We start from the raw sequence: 26,731 nt of genomic DNA, 5'->3' as shown, positions 1-26,731 counted from the left end.
CACAGCTTTGCTGCTCTCACTGCAAGCGCAGACCTTGGGGTAAGAGCAGCAGCAGCTGGCAATTCAGCAGGGCAGAGCTGGAGGTAGAGGCCAAGAAGACAGCCCTGAAAAACCAGACAAACTAAGAGGTATGCCTGGTTTCAGGACAGCAATGCTGCTCCGGAAGAGAGCACAGCTTTCATGACCACCAGACTCAAGGAAGACTTTTCTGAAGCTTCTTCCAGACCTGTGGAGGTCATGTACAGATGTAGGTGCTCCCTCATCTCCTCAAAACCTGCAGCCCAGGCTACTTGGAGTTGTAGGGCCCCTGACTTCTGCTCCCCACTGTGCCACAGGAATGTCTCCACACAGACGTGGCACCACTGTGTCCAGGGATTGCACGGTCCAGTTACTCTAGGCAAAGGCACCTGAAGGTTCTCTCTCTTGTGGTACTTTCAAATACTCATTATTTCTCCTAACTGCACCTGGTATCAAAGATGAGAGCAAGACATTCCCAGAGATCCCAGCTGCTAATGCCAACACGAAGCAGTGGGAAAACTTCCACACCAATGGTCAGCACGCCCATGCCAGAGAGTCTGTCGTAATCCCTCTCTGCCATAGCTAACAAAACTATTTTAATCTTTTTCCCTTTTATTTTCTTTTTTTTTAACCAGGCAGCTGAATCACAATCAAGATAATTTTTTTTATTTCCTAAGCTGTGGCAAGTTGACAGGGTAACGGAGGCAGACTGAGCCATGACATGTGGTTGTAGCATAACAGCCTCAAGGCTTCCTTGCCTTCCTGCCTCTTGCCAAAGCTCACGAAGCAGGAGAGAGATCATATCCTGGCTGTGATGTGACCCTTCCCCTAAACAGCCATCAGCAAGGAGAGGGCCCACAACTGACCACAAGATTCGAGGTGTGACCTCAGCAGTGCTGAATACAGGTGCTGATCACTGCCCTGGTCCTGCTGGGCATACTAGGACACAAACCACAATGCTCTGGGCCTTCTTAGTAGAGGCATCCACAGGCTATGCAGTTTTCAGGTGGTGGCTGCTGGTCTCCGCACAGAAAAGCAACGACCTCAAATTTCAGCAGTGAGTTTCCAAACAAACTCTCAGTTCAAAGTCCTCTGGAGGGTTTTTCCGCATTCACTAGTGGCTTTAAAGTTAATTTTTATATCAGCTGCTTCCAGGTGGGTTCATGGTTGATCATTTCCTTTGACTGTGCTGCAGTATTTCCCAGCCCCAGAGCAAAGTGTTATTCTAAACACGTTTTGGGGGTGGGGAGAGGTTTTGACCCATATTTAATAGGTTCCCTAGAGCGTGCTTGTCTCCCCCCTTGTCCCAGCGTGTAGATGCCGTGGGATGTACTCGGTGTTTGCCGGCACACCCGGCGTGGCAGCAGCAACACCTGCTGCGAGAGCTGCAGAACTGCAGGCGGCTGGCAGGCGATGGGGACGGAGATCCCGAGTCCCACTGCAGGGAGCCACCGGGCTCCCGAGTTTGCCCTGCACAGGCAGGGGACCCTCCCAGCCAGTGCGTTTCTCCCAGGCCAGAGCCGTAAGTGGTCAGAAAAAAAAAAAAAATAAATAAATAAAAAAAAAAATATATATATATATAAATATAAAATTACACTTTGTTTGGGGTGTTTCCATTTTAAAAGCAAACGGGGCTGTGGGAATATTGCTCCTCATAAGGTTACTGAGTTTGGTGATTTGCCCTACATGCAAACTTGGAAAACTGCAAAGGCAACAGGAGAAAAAAAGGTGGCACCAGTGAAGGGAAAGAGAAGTGAGGGGTTTCACCATCATAAAGGGTAATGGAAAGAGCAGTGCTAACACTGCTTCCTTCAAAACCAGCTCTGGGATTCCTCTGACACCTGCTCTTTTAATCAAGCTTTTCTCCAGAAGGTTTATATTGCACTGGGCATCAGGTCTCAGCATCCTGAACTCCTGTGGAGGCAACGATAAGCTCAAATGCCATGATAAATACCCCCAAAAAGGCACACACACACTGGATTTACTGTTCTTGGTGTTTCTAAGATAAAAATTAAACAGAGCATATTAATTCAAACAAACCTTATTCCAGACTACATCATCCATACAAAGACGGACAGAAGGGCACAAGACCCAGAAATCAAGGTAAAAAAATAAACCCCTTTTCAGATCCTCCTTTACAATGGCTGGCTTGTCTTTCCCTTCAGTTCTGACCTGAGTCTACCCTACAACGATGCTCCTGAAAAACACAAAATGCAAAGACACCTCCACGGACATGACCTTTGGACTCCATTTTCTCATTTGGATGCTACAAGAAACCCACTGAAACCCAAAAGTTTGCTGTGCACACCCCGTTCCAAAGTCCTTGCTTTGCCTGGAAGCAGCAAACCCCAGGTGAGTGGCAGCCTGCAACTGCTTCTGGCGTCTGTCTCCCATCCCCAGCTGGGGGTGATGCAGTGGGATGCTCTCTCTGCTTGAGCAGCCTCAGGGGAAGGAGGCCTCTGTTGGTCCATATGGAGTGGTGTGCAGGAAGCAGTGGCTGTTTCTGAGGCAGGATACTGCTCCCTGCCAGTAGGAATCACACAGGTCTCACAGGAAAAGCTCTCTGAGGAGATGAAGTTTGGGCTCTCCCAGACCCCCAGCCCCAGTTTTGCCACTGCTGGCACCAGGATGGACAGAACTGCTGGTTACCTGTGGGACACAGAGTAGCCAGGACAAGGCCACCACCACCTCCCTGAGTGCTGCCAACCCCTTCTCAGCCAAACTCAGGCTGCAGTCACAGCTGACCAGGATGGGGCTGACACTGCAAATCAGAACGGGGCAAGGTTTATTCCCAATCCCCAAATTCCAGAACACGGCACATTCCCCAGAGGGACGTGTGGGCTTTAGCATTGCTGAAAACACTCAGTGTTTCAGGGGAGAAGGGCACTTGCTTTTGGGGTAGGGGTGCTTCCAGTCACACAAAAGTGGGTTTCAGATCGTCTTTGAAATTCACCACAGGCTGGGGCCCACCGTGGTGCTCTGTCTGGTGATCCTCGCAGTCACTGGGCTCTGTGTCCGTGTCCGTGCTGCTGCTGTCCAGGGAGCCACGTGGGCTCTGGAAGCAAACCTCGCAGCAGGGTCGGTGGCAGCCATGAAACATCTCCTCAGAGCTGCTGCTGCTGCTGGAGTCAGAGTCTGGGTAATAGTACAGTGAGCGCAGGGAGGGCTCAGCGGGTCCCCTCGGGGTGCCCTGCCACCGCCGCTGCTCCTGCGCGATGCACGATGAAGCACCCTGGGACTCGGACCATCCCAGCCACTCCTCTGGCTGGAGGCTGGCCTCCCTTGGGATGGCTGGAGGGGATGGTGCTGGGGGGTAAGGGAGCCTTCTGCCAGCCATCTCCCCTCCCTTTCCCAGGGAGTTATGGGCTGACTCCCCACGGCCCCAGCTGCCCACCTCCTTCACCCTGCTGCTGGCACGAGGTGATACGTGTCCGGGGAAGCGTGTGGAGGCAGGGGGTAATGGGATCCTCTGACGATGCCTTGCCAGGTAGGGGCTGAGGGGTGTCTGGATGCCTGGGTAGCCCTCCTGGCCCACCTGTGTTTCTCCCTGCTTGCCTGAGGTGCCCCGGTTGCCAAGCAGAGGTCCTGCAGATAAGGCTGGGCTGTAGTTTTTGCCATCTAGGCTTAACTCTTGCAAGATTTCCCACAGCTTCTCGCTGTTTACATAGCTGACTTTGGGGGACGACTCCCAGGCTACACCAGCTGAGTTGTCCTGGCCTGGCAGCTGCTCCGGAGGCTGCCCCTGCACTGCAGGTGTCCCACACTCCTGGACATCTCTCAGGCCATGTTCAGTGCTGTCCCCTGTATTAAAAAGCAGCACCTGAGAGTGAACAGGCTCCTGGGTTTCAGGCTTCTGGAGGGTCTGAGCATTGCTGCCAAGAGGCGATGTACTCAGCAAGCAGGGCAGCTGCCACCCATCCCTCTCTGTATCCAGGGGGCAGCAGTCCCCTGGTGCATCCCCAGGCTGCTCTGAGCTCCAGGTGCAGGGAGCTGCTGGCAGCGCATGGGGCTCGCAGCCACTCTCCGCAGACATCAGCCTCATCAGCTTCTCCTTGGCGCTGCTCACTTGCTCCTGCAGGCTTTCAATCACGGCGTTTTTCTGTGTCAAACAAATAAGCCTGTCAAGTGTGGGGCGGGCAGAGAGCAGGAAAACACTGCCAATTTGGAAGCAGGCACTGCCAGAAAACAAATCGCCCCTCTCTGCCTGGCAAGAGCCACACCGGCAGCATGTGTGACCTCAGCCTCCCCTGCAGCCCCCCAGACGTGTGTGTGGGAAGGGGCTCACTGGGCGGGCAGCTCTTCAGGCTGGGGTGCTCCTGCCCATGCAGTGCAGGTGAGGGAGCAGGAGGCTGGGGGCTCTTCTGAGACAGAGCATCTCCCCTCTAAATTAACCATGTTTGACAAGGCTGTGGGAACCAAGCTCTCTTGCACTCCTCCCTACAGAATTTTTTTAAGCCCTCCAAATTATGCCTAAATTGTGGTGCTTTGGAGTGCAACAAAACAAAGCAGCTCTTTCCCTCAGGAAGGAAGAGGCTGGTGAGGGATCACCAGTGTGGACAGGGGTGTAAAGAAGGGCTTCCCACCCTGCAAAGCCTTCAGCCCACAAAAGGGAAGGAGAGAAGCTGGAGGAGGGGGGCCGGCAGAGCCCCGTACCTCGGTGAGCAACCGCTTCATAGAGTTTTTCTCCCCTATGAGCTGGTAGAGTTGCTCCTCGCTGTACATTGAGCGGCAGCTCCTGCTCGGGCTGGTGAAATATTTTGCCATGTAGCTCATGGTTTGGCTTTCTTCTTCAAAGGCTTTCCACTGCTTGAGCTGGGGAGTAGAAGAGGGTGTTATCCACAGAGCCCCAGCCGACACAGCGGGAGGCAGACACAGCTTAAGCGCGGAGGAGACAAAGGGATGGAGAGGGGGAGACAAAGGCAGGGTGTGACCGGGGAGCTGAGACAGCCAGCTAGAGATGGCTGGGCGAGGGGCTGCAGTGTCACTTGGAGCCTCCCACCCATCTGAGCCCTACCCAGGCTCCAGCTTTTAATGCAGGAGAGCGTCAGTGCCTGGCTGCACTGAGACTGCTGAGCACACTGTAAACGCCCCCTCCCTCCCTCTTCTCCCCACTCCCTGACAAAGACAGTGCCATGCATGCCCCCTTATCCCTGAATCACTGGTGACAAGCTGAAAACCAGCAATGTTTAGTATCTCTTTTCTCATCTAGTGTCTGCCTAGAAGCTTTTGTGCAGCCCAGCTCCAGCTGTTTATCGATCTCAGATGAGCCACAGAAAAGCAAGCCCATTAGGAAAAACAAGGTAATGAATTAAAATATCCAAGTTAAATAAAATGTTCAAGGGCCCCAGGCTCCCACAGAAGAATGGTGCAGGCAGAATACAAGTACAGCTCATCAGCTTCTCCACCCTCAGTCCTAGAGACCTGAAGCTTGGCAGAACATGGCCAGCAGGCCTGATGCTCACCAGAGGAGGTTTGGATCCCTGCTCCCAAAGGCTGCTCATCTAAGGGTCTGGGGCTCTGCAGTTACACTGTCTCAACTGAGACAGGAAGGGATCTCTGGAAATCATCCCAACTCATTGCTCAAGCAATGTCAGATGGAGCAACCTGCTCACAACTTTGTCCAGCTGGGCCTTGAGTATCTCCAAGGATGGAGACTCCACAACCTCTCTGGGCATTCTGCTGCAATGCTTTACAACTTCAGCCAAAAAAACTCCAGCCATTTCCTTATGTTTAAATAGAATTTCCTGTGTTTCAGTTTGTGCCCATTGTCCCCTGTCCTGTCAGTGGATACCACTGAGAAGAGCCTTGCTCCCCCATCGATATTTATATACATTGCTGAGATCCCCTGAGCCCTCCCTTGCACAGATGTGCTTTCGTCAGCTTCACCTCTTCCTCCCTTTCTCACCTCACGTCCTTGAGCCCAAACATCCCTCCAAACATTCAATTAAGTAAATAACTGTTTCCTCTCCCTCTAACAATGGGAGCATTATTCCCACTAACGTGATGGCCAGGCACACCAGGCTGCTCCTGGAGGACACAGGAAGCAGAAGCGCCTCACCTAACCACAAAAGGCTTCCTTTAAACACCTCCACCTCCTCCTCCTCGCCTGTGGCAAAGCTCAGCTTCCTTCTCCAAAAGTGCAGAGGAGGACAGCCTCCCCTGGGGACCACCAACAGCAAAGAAGTCTCTGAGAGTGGCTGGGCTATCTGGATGGTCTGTGCCCAGCTCCATCCCTACCAGTGGCAGAAGCTCCTGGTGTGAGTGGCCATGTGAGGTAAGAGGAATGGACAACTGCACAAAGGACACATCCCAGCACCTGCATGGAGCAGGAGGCCGGTGGCTGCCTCATCTCATGTGTGCTGTGTGGCTGTCACCTGTGGCACGCTCCTGCAGGAGGGTTTCTGAGCAGCAGTGCTGCACTCCTTGGAGACTTTCCAGGACATAAAGGGGACAAGGGACAAGAAAGCTGGAGATGGACATTTTACAAGGACATAGTGATAGGACAAAGCAGAATGATTTTAAACTGAAAGAGGGTAGGTTTAGATTAGACATAAGGAAGAAATTCTTCACTGCAAGAGTGGTGAGACCTTGGAACAGGCTTTCCCAGGGAAGTTGTGTATGGCCCAATCCCTGAAAATGTTTAAGGGCAGGCTGAACAGCACTTCAAGCAACCTGGTCTGGTGGAAGCTTCCCTGCCCACAGCAAGGGTGTTGGAACTAAATGATCTTTAGGTCCCTTCCAATACAAACAATTCCGTGATTCTTTGAGACTCAGGGAACTTGCTTGGGGAAGCAGAACCACCAGGGTGGGGTGGGGTGGGGCTTGGAGAACGAGCTGTGCAGGTGAGTCCAAACATTTGGGGGAAAAAAGCAGGAAAGTGAGTGCATTGACACCCATGGCTGATGTTGTTAAACTCGGAAAATGTGCCCGATTCCAGCCAAGTGACAGGACAGAGGTGGCAGCATACCTGTGGCACAAAGATGAAGCAGTTGATCGTGGTTGTACACACAAAGATGCCTCCAGAGGTAAAACCAAATAGCAAATTGTGCCAAGTATGGAAGAAACGGTGAACTAAGCAGATGGTGCCAGCAGCCAGGAAAACGAGGTTGACCCCGACGATGAGTGTCAAGGACTGGTTGACTGGTGAGGAGCTGACATTGTCGGTCAGACCGGCCAAGTAGGTCCCATATAGCAGGAGGATACTCTGGAAGCAGAAAAAAGAGGTTTCCAGAGTGTGGAAAATTACAGCCTGATGGTGTCAACCCCCACCTCGCACCAAGCCCGGTGAGCTCAGATACACTCAGCGCAATCCTAATTAATGCTCTTTGATCTATAATGCAGACCTGGAGCATGCGGTGGTGATGCTGCGGCGAACACCCAGCACACTGCTGCAGGCCAGGAGCAGGGCTGGGGACACAGGGCAGGAGTGAGGCCACTGGTGGGCACAGGTGGTCCCAACCAAAGGGTGTGAAGAGCCAGGAGTCAAAGGTCAGCAGGTGCTGCCACAGAGCAGGGGATGGCTGGGAGAAATTGTGAAAACCGCCCCTTGGGCAGCCTGGAGCAGGAGAAGCAAAGGCAGGCAGACAGGAGGCAGAGGTCCCTGCAGGGATGCAGCAGTGGGCGCCATAAAGGAGCAACAGCATACCTCTGAAGGAGCAGGAAAAATATACAGAAGGAATTCAAAGAGGAAAGCAAGGAGAAATGGAAGTTTAGACCAGAGGGAAGAGGATGTACTTGGTGCCTCTTTAAATAGCAATAATTCAGGAAACTACCAGGTGCAATTCTTTTCCCTTCCCTTTGCTGTTTCCTGACGCCAGCAGCAGGGAAGGGCACTACAGAAGTGCTCTGTACACAGAGGCTCTCCCTCCCCCTGAGCAGAGCAGGCTGTCTCACCACCTTGCTCCTCAAGGGTCTCATACACGCGCTTTTCTAGTATGCTCAGGATAAAACTATCCAGCAGGATAAGCCACTCCTTCCCTAGGTGACACTAGCAGGAAACATCAAGTATTTTTTGCCTGCCTCCATAGAGCTGAGCATGGTCTGCCATCAGGATCATTTGGAAATACCATCTAACAAAGTCCCAGCTCTTGCAAGGACCTGGAATACAGGGAATATGACCTACATTATTCTTGTGCTACTCAGTAAGTGTCAGCCTTTTACTAAGAGTCATTGTTTTTTGGGTCTCAAGAAGTGCTTTGTGGCATGAGATGCAGATGTTTTTTAGACCCTTCTGAACCCCTCTGTGCTGTGGCTGTTTGATGACTGGGATGGCCACTGCCAGGGTTAAGGTCTGGAGGGACACAGACAAGAGAGGTTTATGTCCAGATTTCTGATGAGACTCCCAATTTCAGAGCAGTACAAAGTCTCAAGGTGTGGTTGTAAGAGTGAAACCTGCTTTGCTGGGAACTGGGCTGGCACCTGACCCTGCTTTGTAGAATCTTCACTGGAACATAATTGTGTCCACCATGGGGCACCTCAAAACAGCCCAAAGGCAAGCCAACCTCTAATCCCTAAGCAGGAAAAAACCAGTACCAAAGTCCCATTTAAATTCATACAGTCTATCTGGGACACAAACAACAGCGCTGCCATCTCATAAACTAGGACTCTCAGTAAGCACAGGAATAAGTGGCTTGTTTGTTTGTTTGTTTTAAACTTGAGCAGAGGACTTTGCTCCTAATTCCAGGCATGTCCTTGGCAAGTCATTTCTGTTCATTGCTCTGTGCCAGTAAAACCAGGATAATACACCGAGTGTCTTCCCAAAGGGCTGAGCACATTAATACTGTGGATGCTAAGAAGTGCTATGTACGCAGAGATAAAGCCTACTCTCACATTAGTGTAAATCCAGACTAACTCCAGAGAAACCACCAAGGAAGTACTCTATGACCCCAATAAGTAGGAAGGAACAGGGCCAGATTCAATGCAACATTAAAAAGATTACCTGAAACTGATAATGGGGATGTTTTATTTCCAAAAGGATTTTGTAAAGGCTGCAAGCAGAGACATTACCTCTCTAAACCCTAACACAAACTGCAAACAAAATCAGAGGTGAAGACACAGCACTTAAAGCCCAGGTAATGCCTAACACCATTCCCTAACACCAAAGGACTTTTAAGGACACTCTAGATTAATGTCTTTGAAATTAAATGTAGAAGGACTTGTCTGTGTTGAGGTCCCTTTCTGCTCTTTTTCCTATGATTCTGGGTAGATGGTCAGTGAGTATAACATTACAGTGAATCACAAAGGAGCTGCCTGTGCTGCACACAGAGATTAAGCCATTCCCAAAAAAAGGCTGTGATCTCAGAAGCTTCATCAACATCAGCTTTCTGAAATGTGTCCAGCCTCTGCCACACCAGAGACACATGAGACCACAGATAATTGCAGTGGTAATTATACCAACATAGTTACATCAGTATAACTAACACTGCTGGAAAAAGACTGGCCATGTGCAGAGATTCACCAGTGAAAGTGCACCTCAGAGGTATAATTAACCTGATAAGCATCCTGTAAAGGTGGGGACCAAGCACTTGTCATCAGCACCGCCTTGGTTTGAAGTCACAGGACTCAGGGCAGAGCCACCTGGTGTGCCTTGGCAGTGGCCTTTCACTGGAGTCTTTAGGGAATGAGTGTGACATAAAGAACAGCAAGGTGTGAGTTTCAAGGAGTGAGATGGATGAAGCTCAGGGGGTTGCTGGGAGAGATCAAGAGAGACTGACTGTATGTGCATAGTGTACATAAAGGAGATGGTGAGGCAAGGAGAAAGCAGCTAGCAGAGCTTTCACCCTTCCCAAGATGGGAAGGGCTGGAAATAGGAGGGTTTACGCAATGAACAGGAGTAGCTGGGATCTGCAATGGGCATGCAGCTTGAGAGGGCAGTGAAATCACAAATGCTGTGAAACAGTTTAGACTGAAAGACAGGGAGAAGGTGACATACAATGCAAGAAACAGTCAAGAGGTTACTTACCTTAAACCCTAAAATGAGAATGAGCCAGAGATCTGAATAGAGAGACGCGCAGGACTGTACCCGGCTCACGGAGCACGTCATGCCTTTCTCTGTCGCCTACAAGGCAAGGGAAAGGCAGAAGTGAAGGCTGCAGCCTGGCACAGACCAACGGCAAGATGCACCTAAGCTGGTCTCTTCTGTAAATTTCTGAAAGGAGAGGTCAAAGCTGGTGCTCTTAGGGGCAGAAGCTTCAAGTGAGAAGATTCTGGCCTCCTGCTGCCAACAGGGTTGGTTTAAGATTTCTCTAAAGCAGATGCCTTGGAGCCCTCCTGTGTCATGCAAGTGATCTCCACACACCTGGAAATTTTGCAGTGGACTCTGGCCTCTGTAATAGACCAAACATAAACCAAATCCAGTGTGCCCAGAAGGTTTTCTACCTCATTTTTCTTTCTGTTGTTTCTCAAAGACCACCTCAAATTGCCCAGCCCCCCACCAACTCTGTCCACGGAGTTCAGATAGGACATAGCAAAACCCTGCACTGGCCCTCCTCATCCTTTTACCCGCAGTGAGACGCTGAGGCTTCGGAAGCACTGGACTGGGTCAGAGAACACCCATGTCAAGAGCAAGACAGTGTCTGCCAGCACCAATGCTGCCACCATCGCCAGCAATTGCAGGTCTTTGATAATCTGCAAACACACAAGACGTGAAAGTTACTATGGGGAACAAATGGGCACCAATGACCTTCATCCCTCTTGGGTCCCTTTCTGTGGTTTCTTTCAAGTGACATGTCCATCCTAGTACTTCACCCTACATTTCACCTACATTTGAGTTGGCCACAAGATCTCTGTCTTCAACTCCCAAATTCTTGGAGACCTATACCAAGAGACCTGTCTTGAGACCAGGTATAAACCCTGCCTGATGGTGTGGATAGTAGGTAAATGCTATGAGAGAAAACAGTTCTTCCACAACTGTCATCCCTTATGACCATATCACATGCAGAGACAAAAAGGGTGGAGATAAACACCTGGTAGGATCATAATTTTGCCAGTTTAACACAGACCCCAGTGTGAAACAGAAGTCCTTGCTGGTCCCCAGTTCCCCTGCAAACCCTCTTGTCCCATCTTTCATCTGAGACCTACTTTTTTCACTGCTGAAAGTGACCACTGAAAGTTTTAAGTGCACCTTTTTGTGCACAAATTTTCCATTTCCCTCCCAGGTGCTGAATCCCCGTCCTTAAGTGCTGCAGAGGAGTGCCCAGCGCTCCCTTCCTGCCTTCAAGAGCAGATGGGATCCATCTGGGAATGGCCCCACATCAGATGCTTTTGAGGACACCTGGTTTACTTTCATCCCACAAAAACAATCAGCGCAGACCTGAATACAAACACTGGTGTGTAGAGTAATGAAGGCATGTGGCCAATGTAAAATGAGAGCATTTCTCAGTGATGGGGCTGGGACTCCACTGGGGAAGAGGCAGCCTGGCAGGGCACCCAGTTGCCTGTAGAGTGGGAAATCTCCAGCCTCATTGTGCAGGAATAAATGGCCATAAACACCATGCCCAGCCAGGTGTGAAACCAGGCCTGTGATTGTGGCATCCATCCCTGTCATATGCCATTTTTATCTGCTATCCCACACTGGTCTGTGACTTGCTGGTGTTTTCCCCCCATGGAAAGCCTCCCTTCCCACCTCAGATGCTGGTTACTCACCACCCGCTTGTCCGGCACCCGCTGGGTGAACACCTTGTAGAGCCGCCAGCTCTTCCCCAGGACAGGACCGAACACCAGGGAGGTCCCCACACACAGCAGGCACAGCCTCACCTGCCAGGGGTCAGAGCAAGGGGGCTGAAAGGGGCTCACAGGGACACCACACACCCTTCCGGCCTGGGCTGCAGTAAGGATGGCTGGGGACATGTCTACACTCTTCTGACTTCTGGAGGTGGATATCAGATACAAGAAAGCTGACCACAGGATGAAATAAATTCAAAGGCAAGTACTCCTCTGTAGGCATGCCTGCTGCCTACCTTTTCCTCCCCATCCCTAGACACTCTCATTGGAAGGACAGGCAGGGAGAGACAGGCAGCTTGTGAGCAGCAGGGGCACAGAAAGTCCCAGCACCCATAAATCACTTGCTGGCATCTCCGTTAATTATCCTCAGCCCAGTGGCTGAGCAGGATGCAGGGTGTGCACTGTCCCATGTCCCACTCCCCCACATGGATGCATGCTCAGTCTGGCAGGGTGGCTGCCCCAGGCCAGGACATGGGGGCTCATTACACAGGTGAGCATTTTAATGAAGATCTGCTCTGCAGCCAAAAAAACACGTGCGCTGTGTCAGGCAGTGGTGGCTGTGTGGAGGATCCCATCTCCCTTTGTGCTCCCCTCTGCCTGCTGCATTTCTACAGGCCCAGCAGCCTGCCTGTGGGACCTGTCCCCCGGGGGACCTGCCTCGAATCCCTTCCTCGGTGCAGATGTGGTTTGCAAAACAGCGAAGGCCATTCAGACAGAAAGTGTCTGGTTGCCATTTGCGTATGTGAAAGCCACAGCCCAGTTGAGCAACGTGGTGGTGACAGCCTGTGGCTGGGACAGAGCACGTACAGGTGACAGCTGGCTGGGAGAGAGCACATACTAACAGGCCTGTACATGTATCAAGGTGCCCATCCCAGCAAAAACCCCACTCACCTGAATAAGCTTTTCCATTGAGTCTCCAGATGGCAGGCTCTGCTCCTGAATCCCAAAGAGGTAAGCACTTGTGTAAGTCAAGCCACTGCCCAGCAGGGTCACAATGTTGAGATTGGGGCTGGACATCTTCACAATCCTTCAGGAAACAAAGCAGGGAATTTGGTGACAGTTACTGAGCACCATGACCTGGCAGCACAGGGGTGAGGTCCCCTTACAGGGATGATGACGGTCACACGGGATGCTGACACACTGTCCACCCCCAGCCTGCTCCAAAATTCAGCCACTACTCTATGGTCCCATCCTCTCCCCTTTCCTGCTGGAGTGCTTCACAATCCTTCAAGCATTCATTTAGCCCTATGCCAACACTTCTGCTGCAGAGGGGCACAGGTGGAAAACCACACCAACACAGCCCAGGGTGACTGTCCCCAGCAGTAAGCTTTGGGTACAAGAGCTACGTGTGCCCCCAGGAACATCCCTGTCCCACTGCTCCTTCCTCTGAGGAGATACCTCCACACTCAGCACAGTCTCAACTTCAGGAAGCTGCCAGCAACGTTCAGGTTACAGTCTCCCCTCTGTAATTTCACCTCATCACTCATAATCCTGTAACTGTATTCAGGGATGGGAGAATCAACCCACTGATCTCTCATGGCCTGTCACCCTTCCCCAGAAAGCCCATCGAGTGAAAGCTGTACCTCCTGCTATCCCGCCCAATAGCTCTGCCCTTCTGACCTGCTGCCAAGTCATTACTTTTCTCTCTCCTTGAGCTCCTTCCTGGCTTGCTGTCTTGCAGTCACAAAGCCTGGGGTTCAACCTGTCTCTCTCCTTCCTCACCATGTCTCAGCCCTTGGAGAAAGATATTCACCAGCTCATGCTCTCAGTTGCAGCTGAGAAAGGTCTCCTCTGCCCTGCCAGCTTCAGGAGGCAGACCAGTATTTATTTACAGCAGAGCAAATAAATAACACACATTCATTACAGCACGTTCTGAGAACATCAATTCAAGTGGCCAGCACCACTCAGTAAATAAAGCGCTTCAGACTGGGAAGCAGTTGGGATGCAGGTCATGCAGCTGCTGCAGCACAGCAGGCACAGGGCCCTCAACACAAGCCCTTATGGGCAGGACCCTCCCGACTGCACAGTGGTCGTCAGGAGCATTAAATTCCTTAAAGCCACCAGAGAAGTCAAACAACATCAGTCCAGGCTGCACTCAGATGCACACCTCTGTGAAACAATGGCACATTGAGAGCAAAGGCCTTGCCAGGTGAAGCCTGGGAGAGGGATGTATCCCTGGAGGAGGAAGCAGCTGAGATACCAAGGGACCAATGGGGCAGAGAAGGTGGTAGAGGAAGCAGAGACATCCAGAATTGCTGAGGAAGGCTCAGGACTAGCTGAGACACGTTGAGCTATGAGGAACTGCTGAGCCTTCTGCTGGATTTATGCTGCCTTCAGGGGAGCAGGACTTTTAATCTCCTCTGTACAGACTGAACAGCACCAAAAAAAGTCTACGCTTCTACAGCTTCTCTCACCAATGGAGATCACGTTCCCCAGCAATACGAGCAATCACCAAGAACAAAAAGGGTTATCAATATCTTCAAAGTATGAGTGGCCCAACAGCAGGAAGGACATGGCACACAGTGGGAAGTATGATGACCTTGCTATGGAGCTGTGCTGCTCAGAGCAATGCTCTCAAGCATGTGGAGCAGAAATGAGCTCTCTTTTTCCCCACTCCTGTTGATGATTTTATTGAGTAGCACCTCCAGGATGAGACCATGCATCACTGTCTGTGCCAGAGGGCACCCATAGAGTCACACAATCATTAAGTTTGGAAAAGACCTCAAAGACTATCAAGTGCAACCTTCAACCAAACACCACCATAAGAACTAAGCACACAGCACTAAGTGCCAGTCTTGAACACTTCCAGAAATGGTTACTCTACCACTTCCCTGGGCAGCCTGTTCCAATTCTTGACAACCTTTACAGTGAAAAAATTATTCCTGGTTCCCAACCTGAACCTCCCCTGATGCCATTTCCTGAGGCCATTTCCTTTCATCCTGTCTACAGCTCCATGCCTTAAGAAGGAAAGGAGCAGTCCGAACAGGACTGTCTCCAGCAGTGATCAAATCTCTGTGTGATGGAAAAAGCTGCAACATCCCTGGCACTACCCTTGCTTGCCCTGTCCTGCTTATTCAGGCTTACACCCTCCTGATCCTTAGCTGATCAACTCAGAGCTTGGTCCTGAAGGAGCCTGACTCCATTACTCCAGCTCAGGGAAAAACTCCCAAGAGAAGAGGGATGCCCTTACCTGTTTTTCCTGAAGCGAATTGTGAAGATGAGAAAGAAGAGTGCTAGCAGGACTCCTCCAGTCAGGAATGTCCACACAACTCCCAGGAGCCCAGCAGAGAAGGATGGGGAGCTCTTCACACTGCGGTCAAAAGATGTCTGTGGGAGGCAAAAGGGATAAGGAAGAAGAGGACATTGCTAGGACTGTCAGCAAAGGAGGTCCCTACTCCAGCATGATCACTCCCACAGTTATCCTGCTCAGCCAGAAACTACAGATCCCAGTAAGACACCAGACCAAGTAATGCAGGTAGGGCCGCTGAGATGTATGGGGACAGGATGTGTGCTCTGTCACTTGCTGAGTGCTCAGGAGAACACGGCAGTCCAAGAGCTCTCTTCTTATGGCCAACTAGCCAAATCCATAACGAAGTGATTCACAAACCTCAGGCAGCCCTGCCTCTGGGACACAGGAACACAGACAACAGTTCCCCACTGTCTTCTGGAAAAGAATCTTTGAAGAAAGGCCCCATGGGGCCCCAGTTGGTATCATGCTTCTCTAGATACTTCCTGGCTCTCACCCTTACCCCTCCCCGCAGCAGACAACTGATCCACTGGTGGACGTGACTGGAGCCAGCAGCAGAGCTGCCAGTCAGTGCAGGAGCACAGCAAAGGGAGTGTGACAGCGTTTTTCAGAGGTGGTGACACACCGAGCGGGAATCCACCCGTCTCCCAGCTGGCTGGAAACTAACTTGGTCCCAGGCACACATCAGCTGAGAACTGGCTTCTGAGGGACACTCCCAAAGTGGGAATGATGGAGGCACCTCTCTCCTTACACACAAACCACCCTATGGGTTTAAATCTCCATTTAAAAATATTCTCTGCTATCTCCTTATTAACATAAAACGGATAAAATGATCCTACGCGAAATAAGAAACCTACTTCCGCTGCTGATCTAAAATGCTCCAGCATTTTTAACAGGGTGTGCATGTGTGGGTTACCAACTTTTTTTTTTTTTCCTTGAAAAAAGCATCACTTTAATAAAAGTGCTGGCACATCCCCTTTAAGGGGGGAGGGAGAAAAATGGGGTTTGAGCTGGGATCACACACCTCCTCACTAACTTCTCTGGTGCTGACTCTTTCTCAGATATTCCTGCATCCAATTTCTATTGCAGAAGACTGTTTTTCCTGACAGTTGACACTGCCCCAAACTGCCAATTTTTACTTCAAGGTCTGAGCTGCTTCCAACCTTGCTAGAAATAAATCTTCAGGCAGAAGAAAGGTATTTGTTTAGAGCCAATGCCTCATGTCCCTCTTCCCCAGCCAGGCTTCATCTCCTCTGGGCGAGCAAGAACAACGCACAGCTTGCAGAATTAAAGCCACCACATAATTCTTGAAACAAAAACGTGTCACTGCCACACGAGCACAGCTGATCTGCAGGCTCCTGGCAGCTCACATGCTGGTGCCACGCTGGTCACAGGGCAACTGGGAAAGGCAAACCCCTGCCTGGGAGAGACATCCAGCTGAGAGCTGCTGCTGCTGGGATACAGCTGCGTGCACATCTCAGCCTCACTTTGCAGCAGTGTGGAGGGATCCCTGGGGGGATACTCATCTCCCTCCTGAAAACTGCTTCCCACCTCCTCTTCCCTCTTGCTATTCCCTGGGGAATCTTTTGCCTCTCTGGGAAATGAAAACCACACCAGATGGTAGAGATGGTCAGCCAGGTCAGTCCCCACTTACACCAGGACTCTCTGTGTAAAAACCCCATCATTCAGCACAGATCAGGCCCATCCTCCCCCTTTCCTGGAGCTGACAGGGCTGCTACAAGGCTGTAAGGATGTAAGGATATCTTGATCCAGACATTCTATTTCTGTGTCCTACCTGCTTGAGCCCAAGGGTAACACCTGGCTTCAGCCACTGAGGTGAGCAGGGCAAACTCAGCATTCTGGGGCTTCTGCACTTCACTCTCAGGTGCACCCACCAACAAAATCTTTTCACATCTGGCTACTGTCAAAAGTATTACTGCACCCTATTCCCAGCAACCACCCAGGGATCAGAAACACCCCTATGATCTCCACTTTTTCTCTCCCACACACCCTCCCACCTGACTGCTGTTTCCCTGGATGTTGATGCTACTTGATGGAGCGCTTTGCTGGCTGCTGAGCGGAGTAAATCCTGGTCCTGGCAGGGGGAATATTAATTGTAAGCCGGCTGCCAGAGCCAGAGGAGCCAAGCAGCTTACAGTCTTTTAATTAAAGGCCCATGGTCGTGCAGGACGTGAGGGAGAGCCGAGTGGGCCAAGCCTCGCCGCTCCGTCCAGCAGCCTCACGTGGTGCCAGCTGCAATTGAGTGCATCCCAGCGTCATTTCTACCGCCTTACTGGTGGAGGGGGGAAGGTACCATTTATTACAGATGATGACTTTTAATTAAATCCTGCTCTACTCATATTTGAAAAGCACTTTGAAGTTACAGGGGACAGGAAAGGTCAAGGGCAGATGGGGCCATCTCAGAACAATCCTGAGCAGCTGGCTGACAAGTGGCAAGGCTGCTTGACATGACTTGGCTGTCATGGATGCTTTCTCTCCACCTGGATAACTGCTGGGTGTCACCTAGACTGGGCATGTCTTGGGGTCCAACCAGGTCAGTGACAGTGTACTGCCTTCAGCTAGACTGGGACTGCTTGACAGCTGCAACCCCCTCATCTTCCCTCCCCCAAATCTACCTCTGCAGAGCAAACCTCGTACCCCAGCACACTCCCCTGCATCTACACACCCCGCTGCACCCATACATACCACTGTCACAGTGCAGAGCTCCTGCAGTGCCCGCTGCTGCTGCTCCTGGCTGCCAAAACTGGAGCTGCCGTCGCAGAGCTCAGAGCAGTTGAATCCCGGCTCCATAGCACATCCTCAGCCGTCATCCAGCCGTACCTTTGCCCTGCTGGAAGGATGAGCGTTGGTCTCCTCCAGTGAGAAGAAACCTCTGGCACACACCGCATCCTCCCTGTCAGCAGGGCAGGGTCTGAGGGCAGCCCGGGGCTGAGCTTACCCAAACTGATGTGATGCACATCCAGAGCCAGGACAGGGAGTACCCCCTACCAGTGTCCCTCGGGGTGTCCTCTGCAGCGAGGGGAGTCAGCTCGGGACCTGGCCTCCCATGGAGCACGGTGGCATCCCCAGCACTGCTACACCACCCTGCAAAACAGCACCTGTGGAGGGTCACAGTGGCCCCCAGCCCCTATATCCCATCTGGGAGCTGAAATGAGGTGCTGTGCTAGGCATGGCACCCTGAACCCCTGCATCTTTCCTTTGCCAATACATTGTCCTGCACTGGAGCAATTTCAGGGTCATTTTGGAAGTACCCTCCTTGTGCCAGAAGTGACTGCTGGTTTCATGGAACATCCCTTTCTTCCAGCAAAGAAACAGCCAGTGAAGACAACAACGAACAGCAACACATGTTGCCATCACTTAACAGGACCTACACCCAGGCCTGGTGCAAGAAGAGGGGGAAGGTGCTTGAACCCAGTGTTTTGGCTGACTCGGCCCGATGTTGCTACCTGAAGAGCCGGCTGTTTATTAAGGAGATTTAGAAGCCTGGCATCTCCATGCTCTCCCTCCCTCCCAGTGCTCTGGCTGCCAGGTATTGTCCCTGCCTGGTCCTGCTCCTTTTGCACCACCTTTGCCTCTGTTCCCCCTTTCATTTCTCCTTTTGGTGTGGATTTTAATAGGCCTCATTACCATTTTAGACATGAGGTCATACTTATCCTCAAGCATCCTTACTCAATTACCATTGTCACCAGGTTTAATTAGCTTCCAGTGCACGACCATAAGCAAGTCTCCCGTCGTTAGCAGCTGGGGAGGAGGCGCAATAGCTCGCTCCCTATTTGCTCCTAACAACAGGTGGGAGGAAAAAATTATCCCTATCGTGCTCCTCGGGGCTGCTCCCTGGCTGAGCATCCCCTGTGCCTGACTGGTGCTCCATCCCTCCCTGTCACTGCTCCTGACACTTTGATGCCCTCTGCTTCCAAGTCCTTTCTTTGGAAAAACTCCTGTCATTATGTGAGCAAAGAAAGAGTAAATTAAAAAGAAGCACAGTCGCTGGGACCTAGTCTGAAACTTGATGTTCATCACAGGGCACAATTGGGATTCAAATGACAGAAAAGCTACAGGTGTTGTTCTCAGCTCGAGTGTACACTGATTTTTCAGCTTTAGAGTAGTTGCTTACAAGTCCCAGCCCGAGCACATCAAAGAAAGAAGGCTACTTGTCCAAAATTAGCAGACCCACCTCTGAAGCAATAACCCCAGCTCTCCCGCTGGCAGAAGCCTTCATGTACTGCAGGTCCGGGCACCGTCCTGCCCCTGCCAGAACTTCACCCAGCGTGAGATCAGCTCGCTCTGTCCTACAAACACAGTATCACACTTCAGCCAGACTGAAGATTTTACACACATGGTGTGTAAAGACGTGTTTTTCAAGAGTGCTGACACCACCCAACTCCATCAAGCCTCCTTCCCTCTAGCTTGTAGCAAACCATGGTGGTGTTTCCCCACTCCAGCAGGATCATCCTCTGGGAGTTCGTATGCCCTCCATAGCTCAGGCTCAGTGACTGGAAAAGAGCCATGGCTGCAGGAGATATCCAGCCGCTGCAGTGAATGCCAGGATTGCTACAATGCTGGAAATGCAATGGAAAGGAGGAGACAGGCTCCAGCTGAACAATTCAGAGACCGATGGACAGTGTGGAGGGACTGGGTGGGGATGGGGGTAGGAGAGGGGCACTGAACCTTTGATGCTGGCAAGATCTGAAGGTGAGCACTGCCCAGCCTCCAAGGGGCTCAGCTCCTCCCCATGCCCCTAGGTGGGTTTAAAGACAAAAACCCCTATAATTCCTTGTAACCTTCTGCCATGTCAGAGGGGGAACACACCTGGCAGGTGGACCACTACCAAGGTGGGCATGAGGCCAGCAGGCACAGCCTTCCTGTGGCTCACAAATGGAGGTGCTACCACAAGGAATTCAGCCCTCATCCACCCAGGAGGCCACTCCGAGAAGGGCAGAAGCCCCTTGGGGTCTCCCCAACCCCCACCCCTGCATTCTGCAAACGGCTCCCACACCATGCTGATAACAAGCCAAGGCCAATTAGTGTTCATTAGTATGCAACAAAGCAAGCACCAGTGCAGTTGTCGCTGAAAGGCAACAGGCATTTCCAGCCCAGCTCCTGCCTCCTGTGAGAGCTGGCAGGAATGCTTCTCTGTAGGCTGGAGAGGATCCAAGGGGGACCAGCACTTTGGGGGGGTCACTGACCTTCAGGGTGAGGCTAGGTAATGTTTGTCAGGACAGGCAACAACACAGGTAAAACCCCACATCCTTAAAACAGAAGGATCTGTTGAGAACAGAGACTTGTGGGGTATGGTTTTTTGGGGGTGTTTTTAAGACCAAAATGCCAACCAGTTCCCATGGATGACTTGCAGAGCAGAATCACAGAACAGCTTGGGTTGGAAGGACCCAACAGCTCTGCTTGCCTTGCTTTCCCCTTGCTGCCCTCGGTCTCTGTGGCCTTGCACCTGCTGCCTGTTTGGGACATGGTGAAGAGTATTTGGCCACAGAGGAACACCGGCTTGTACACAGACATGATCCACAAAGACAAAACTCAATAGGAAACAAGTGACTGGACCACGTGAAAAATATTAGCACCATCATCTTCTAAGATAAAAGGGAAGCACTGACTGCTAGAAACAGTATTTGGATAAAAGCAATTTGTTGTCACCTCAATGGTTGATCTCCAGGCCTGGAAAACCTGTTTCCTTAGATCTGTTGAGACCCAGGAATACTTAGCATAAAATCATTTAGTTTGGAAAAGAGTTCCTAGATCATCAAGTCCAACAATTAACCCAACACTGCCAACCCCTCCACTAAACCATGTCCTTATGCATGGCATCTACATGTCTGCTGAACACTTCCAGGGACAGATACAGAATCATAGAATCACTAAGGCCGGAAAATACCTGGAAGATCCAGAGTCCAATATCTAACAATGCTGAATAACTGCAGACTAATGCATAAATAGCCCTCAAAATAGTTGCAGTTGATGTCATCTCAATGCACATCTTGACTCTCTCAAAGTTTCTTCTTCCCTTTCAAAACATTTCTTTTGGAAAAAAACACAGAGGGAAAAGAAACCTTTAAAGAAGCTGAAAAATTGGCACAGCATGTATAGACCCACAGCGCGCAGAATGAACTTTTCACCCCACCAGGTTCATTTTGATGTAGTGTTGAAAGAGAGGCTTCTTCCCAAGGGTGACATCACTGCTCGGTGAATCAAAAGGTGGAAAACAGAAGATGCCAAATCACAGACAACAGAACAATTGCATTCAGAAATGTGCCAGTCTTCATGAGCTCTGCAATCCTGTCTGGTCACACCAGCCTTGACAGAGAAAGTGTACATGCACACCTCTCTAAGGAGCACATCTGGAGAAACATCTGCTGAGAAGACCTTTTGGGATGGTGGCTGTGTGGCCAGAGGTAGAGAAGAGCAATTGGGGAGAAGGAGCAATGCGCAAAGGGCAGAGCCATTCCTGCTGCCTCAGGAGGGGAGCAGGAGACCTTGGCTCACCCACGATGACTCTGTGCTCCTACTGCCAGTCCTGGTGGGAGATGGAGCTCTGCTGGTGCGGAGCAGCCTCGGCTGACAGGACACCGGGCTGCACACTGACAGTGGGAAATCATCCGGATAACTGTTCCGCCAACACGAACACCGTGGAATGGGGTTTTGCAATTCAGAAATCTGTTGCTTCCGAGACAGGCTCCTGCTTTTTCCTTCTGCTTTTCTTGTCCAACAAGATCCCTTCTTGTCTGGCCTGAGAAACCTGCAATATTGCCATCCCCAAGGCGATCAAAAAAGTCACAAGCCAGACTTACTGCAACACCCCCTGCAATGAAGCTACTTTAAAACTGTGAGTTAAAACACACAGCATATATGAAGATTATTTTTAATTTGTATTTAAAACTTCCACACTGACATTTTCATGCTTTCTCCTACAAACACAAAAGGAAAAAGAAAGAAAACCAAGAAACCCTGCTTATCACATCATCCTAAAACCTAGGTTTCAAAGGCTCAATCTCCAGGAACACTGGGGAGCTACAAAGTTGTCACCCTTCTTCTCAGGGAATGCCCTGTGCTCCTGCTTCATTCTGCTCCTGTCACTGGGATTTCCAAAGCCACTTCCAGGCCCCTGATATCTTCATACCTCACCGACAGCAAGCTCAGTGAGGATAACCACCAGGAGCTGCAGGACCCACTGCACACAAAGGAGGGAGGTGCAGGACAAGGTGCTTCTGATTCTGCATGCATGGGGAGCACGCTGTGTGACTGAAACCTGAAAATTTGGCTGAAGCTAGGTGTGATTTTCAAGCCTCCTACCATTTTGAAAAGCATGTCCCAATATCACAAAGGCAGTAATTTCTGAATGCTGATCTTACTGCTTGTCTGTCCACTGTAGCTCCGTCAGCTACGTGGAGGATGGCATGAGGCTGGCACATTTAGCTCTGCCTCTAGACTATTTAACTTTAGAACTGCAGGTTGAATACCCACATGGCTTTTTTCAGTTCCATGGTTTACATTTTGAATTAAAGAAACCCCCATGCAAAAAAAAAAAAACAAAACCCCACATTACTTATTTTGAACCACCACACAGTCCTGCAATGAGCTGACTCACACTTCCCCCACTAAGGAGCTGATAAGGCTTTTAACTCTCTAACCATAATTGCTATACAATGATAGGCATGTGAGAAACAGAGACAAAAGAGATTGGAGATGCTCAAAGGAAGGAAAATTAGGAGGGAATACCAAGAGGCATAGGGAGCATGCCACAGATGAGGCCAATATGACCAGAGCTGATGGGGGGGTAAACCAAATCCTTGGAGCTGCCAAGGAGCAACTTCGTGCCACTCAAAGATCTGAGCCCTCCCTCGTGTCCAGCTGCAGCAGCTGCTGAGCAGCATGTGAATGAAATGAGCAGAAACCTCCAGGTTTCTGCCTCCTCAAAATGGCTGGGAGCCCACCGCCCCTCGTGCTGAGCTCATCCCTGCTTGGCCGGGTGGCCTGGCAGGCTCTTCACACAGAGCCAAGCGACAGCAGGAAACAGCCAGAAATTTAGTGACACCATGGTACCCCCAGGTGGAAGCTCACCTTCCTGCAGCCAGTGAGGGAAGCAGTGGGATCTCTGCTGTGAAACAGCAGCCCCACCACTTGGGGCCAAGGAGGGCACGGCTGCCTCCCCCAGAAACAGGCAGAGGACAGACCCAAGCACCATTCTGAGAAGGAGCAGTGCTGCTGCCATGCCCTTCCCATGCCCAAGCCTCTGCCCACAGCTGGGGGCTGGGGTGCATGATGCTCCAGCAGCTGTGCTGCATGGACAGGAAGGACACGCAGAGGCTTTTCACCACTTCGGGAAAAATCCTGGGTTGTCATTACTCTGTAACAACTTCATCAATTATTTCATTTATTAGTGGGAGACCACACCTGTAGGTGTTGTTCTGCCTCCATGGGACAACCTCTGCTTGTTCCCAAGCCTGGGTCAGGAAGGTCTCCATCCCAAGTGCTGGGCATGTGGCAGATGGTGTGAAAGTGAGATGTTACAGGCCGCCTCTCCAGAAACACACAGCCAATTTCATGCTGCACTGCACCTTCACTACAAAGAAGCAGAAGTGGTGAGAGCTGGCTACAGGGCCAAACTGTGTGGCCACCATGCCCCATGGCCACAGAAAGGCAGTTCCTGCCTGCCACACTGCCAGGCACAGCCAAGGAGAAGAAATGTTGGAGGTGTGCAAATATCCCCAAGCATCTGCTTCACAGTTTGCCCTGCAAATAGTTGCTGCAGGCAAACCACAAGTTGTTCCCCCCATCTGCCAGGCTGGTCAATCCTGAATCCCTGCCAGGGATCACACCCACATCCCTGCCCCAGAGAGGCTGGCACCTTGTCACAGGACAGGAGTCTGCAGGACTCCACTGTGGCTGTATGACACTTGCACTTTTCCACCAGGACGCTGCTTCAAGGCACTGTGACTGGTGCAGCATTACCAGGTCTCAGGGCTCTGTGCCCATTCCTGGTGCCTCTTGTTGCCTTATACCTGCTCCCATCCATCCACATGCATGACCTGCCTCAGAAAGCTGCCTTTTTCCCAGGCCATTCCCATCAAATGCTGCTACTTTCTCCTTTGGGCACATGCCCCAATATGCTGCTCTGAGGCACAGCTCAGCCCCAAGCACCACTGCTGGAGGCTCCAACATCCCTTCCTTCCATAAGCTCCCTCTGCCTTCCAGGTGTTAGCACCAGCCTAACAAACAGGAACATGCTAAACAGCCTTATAGGAAGATGTAGCTTGTGATTTTTTACTGTCTTTCTGTCCCATCTTTAGAGACCCACCACGAATGAGAGGTAAAAAAGCCTGATTATTTAGAATTTTGATTTACAAGGGAGATCTACCTTGTGGTTGAGGTGTGTATGACTTAATTAAAAGCAGAAGCTCACCCCCACTGAAGCTGTTCGCTGCTGAGCTATCAAATGCAGAGGAGGAAGAGACCTCAGAAGGAGTATTTCCATAAAGTTATGCTTCACATTAAGCATATGCCTTCAAGAGTTCTCCCTTTCCAAAGCTGGCAAAAGCTTCAGCTGCTCCTTCATGCAATCAGACACCATCCCCTCACAGCCCTCACAGCACCAGCACACCTGTGTTTTCACAAACAGGGCTAGGATGGCCAGGCTGCAAAGCCACACAGACCCAAGCATAGGGACAGCTTCTAGCCCTAACAAGGTCAGCAAGTTTTTTCTCTATTTAGCTTTTTTTCTTTCAAATTTGGCAGGATTTTGGAAATCAAGTGACACGTTTAGTCCTTAAAGAGGCAGGAAAACAGAGCACTACAGCTCTTTCACCTTACCCCCGATGACCAAGCAGCAGGGAATATTTTCCCCTAGGAGACAGATTTGACTTAAGGCTCTGAAAGCCAGAGATGTCCACGGCTCCTCTGGCTCCCCTCCCGGGTACCACAGGCTGCCAAACTGCACCCAGCGCTGCCCTGCTCAGGCTTCTCAGGCTCTTTGTTGGGCAAAACAAGCCTCCCCACCAAGGGGCAGGGCCACATCAAGGTTTCCACGAGGTCTGCCAGCCTGGCTCCCTGCGGACAGCGGTGAGGCTTGCTCAGGGGTGGAGAGGGGCAGCTCCAAAACTGGAGGCACAACCAAACCCGTGTGGAAAGCGCTACTCGTAAGCGGTGTCAGCAAAGGCTCCGCAGTACGAGTGGAGTGCGCAGTGCCCAGCACCAGGTGGGTGAGGGGATGTGGCAGCTGCGCCAAGGCCGCATTAGAAATGCCAGCTGCAACTCAACACTGGCAGCTCCCGGTTACCTGGGATCTGGTTCCCTTGGCCTCCTCCCTGCCCCTCTGAGGATGCAGAGCACCTGTGGGGCAGCGGAAAATCCAGCTCTGGGTCCACGAGCCAACCCTCCCTGAGAGGTGACCGAGTCCCTGGGAGCTGTGTCATGCTCAACTCTGGCAGCCAAGGAGAAGCAAAGCAGATGGGTCCTGAAGTGTTTCCTGGGGGGGGTCTCACCCCTAAGCAGCACTGAATCCAGGGCTCAGGGGTCCCTTCTCTCTCCCTCTCCACCCAACAGGTTGCTGCACTGTGGAGTTGGTTGCAACTTTTCTCCTCCCCGTTTTTAACTCCCAAAGGCTCAGGGCTCGCCCAGGTAACAGCAGTTTGGTTAGCATAAACTGACCTAGCGCTGCAGCTTCACATCTTTGCATCCTGCCAGGCAGCCCTTTCCCATCACCAGGTGCCGGCAGGCTCCCGCTTCCACGGGCGCCTTCCGGGGCTGCTCGGAACCTTCGGGACGATGTTTTCTGGAGAGCTGCAAAACCCCGGCCCAAGCTCGCCCCGTATCGAGCTCAGGGGTGCACTCCGGGCACAGCCAAGCCAGCGAAGGGCGAACGAGGCGCTCTGCATCCCCCAAAAGCGCGCCCGGAGCACGGCTCGGTGCCTCAGGCGGGAGCGCCCGGGGGCTGCCAACCCATCCCGCGGCCTGTGGGGAAAGGGGCACGGGGAGCAAAACCACCACAGCGAACAGCGCCAGGGCAGGGTGGCAACTCGGGAGCTTTAACCTAGGCGCCCTCGTCTCAGCCATCCCGCTCGCAGCCCCAACCACGGCTGCCGGCCCCTCTCTCCCCACACCGCGCCCGGCGGAGCCCCCGACCCACCTGCGGGGACGGCACCCGGAGCCAGGGTGCCAACCTGCGGAAACCTGCGGGAGCGGGGCAGAGCGGGGCGGGAGCAGCCCCGTAGCCGCCGCGGGACGCGGAGCTCGGCGCCGGCGGCCGCCCCTCAGCGCCCCGGCTGCGGCCGCCCCTCAGCGCCCCGGCTGCGGCCGCCCCTCAGCGCCCCGGCTCCGCCCGGCCCGGCGCGGCCCGGCGGGGGCGGGCGGCGGGAGGGGCCCGGGCAGCCGCCCTCCTCCCGCCGGGGCGCCGACCCCGCTCCCGCCTGACCCGGGACAAAACTTCTCGGCAGCGGGAAAAAGCCCGGGGGCCCGAGCTGTCCCGGCAGGGCTGGACCCCGTTTCACGCCGGCGCCTCCTCCAGACAAGAGCAGAATCGAGCCCTCCCCAGAACGCCCCCGGAACCGGGAGAGCGGGACCCCCGGCACTGCCCCCCGGCTGACCTGGCCCCGCTAGCCCCGCGCTCCCGAGGCTGCGCTCGTCTCCGGCCCCTATCCCGCTGCTGCCGGCGGGATGCGCCCGGCTGGGATCAGACCGCCTCGCTCGGGTGCTCCTGGCAGCTGAGGCAGCACAAAG

The 26,731-nt window shown here is 52.2% G+C and overlaps 1 protein-coding gene across 3 annotated transcripts; it reads right to left on the bottom strand.

The window, feature by feature from the left end:
* Positions 1–1,633: 1,633 nt before the first annotated feature.
* Positions 1,634–26,731, bottom strand: GPR156 (G protein-coupled receptor 156). 3 transcript variants are annotated; one of them, XM_058856019.1, is made up of 12 exons: positions 26,599–26,731; positions 19,182–19,296; positions 17,946–18,091; positions 17,693–17,837; positions 14,930–15,066; positions 12,631–12,766; positions 11,662–11,772; positions 10,519–10,644; positions 9,980–10,075; positions 6,986–7,222; positions 4,672–4,830; positions 1,634–4,117 (listed from the first exon to the last, which is right to left on the bottom strand). In XM_058856019.1, exons 4-12 carry the CDS (start codon positions 17,795–17,797, stop codon positions 2,933–2,935), a joined length of 2,292 nt encoding a protein of 763 aa, XP_058712002.1. In that variant the 5' UTR covers positions 17,798–17,837; positions 17,946–18,091; positions 19,182–19,296; positions 26,599–26,731; the 3' UTR covers positions 1,634–2,932. The 3 variants fall into 3 exon arrangements, with proteins under 3 accessions (XP_058712002.1, XP_058711994.1, XP_058712011.1); XM_058856011.1 differs by lacking the exon at positions 26,599–26,731 and adding an exon at positions 26,142–26,211; XM_058856028.1 differs by lacking the exon at positions 26,599–26,731 and adding an exon at positions 26,142–26,211 and having other exon boundaries at positions 17,693–17,834.

Source organism: Poecile atricapillus, chromosome 1 (assembly GCF_030490865.1).
Source record: "Poecile atricapillus isolate bPoeAtr1 chromosome 1, bPoeAtr1.hap1, whole genome shotgun sequence".
Lineage (NCBI taxonomy): Eukaryota > Metazoa > Chordata > Aves > Passeriformes > Paridae > Poecile > Poecile atricapillus.
The sequence above is the reverse complement of the archived record's forward strand: the minus strand, read 5'-3'. Positions and strand labels throughout refer to the sequence as shown.

What these genes read in the sequence shown, in the direction of transcription:
- GPR156 (XM_058856019.1), bottom strand. Translation starts at nt 17,797, where the DNA reads ATGGAGCCGGGATTCAACTGCTCTGAGCTCTGCGACGGCAGCTCCAGT. An exon ending in GGGTGCCGGACAAGCGGGTG is followed by an intron (nt 10,645 to 11,661) that starts GTGAGTAACCAG and finishes GTGTGTTTGCAG; the next exon opens with ATTATCAAAGACCTGCAATT. An exon ending in GCCTCAGCGTCTCACTGCGG is followed by an intron (nt 10,076 to 10,518) that starts GTAAAAGGATGA and finishes CTTGCCTTGTAG; the next exon opens with GCGACAGAGAAAGGCATGAC.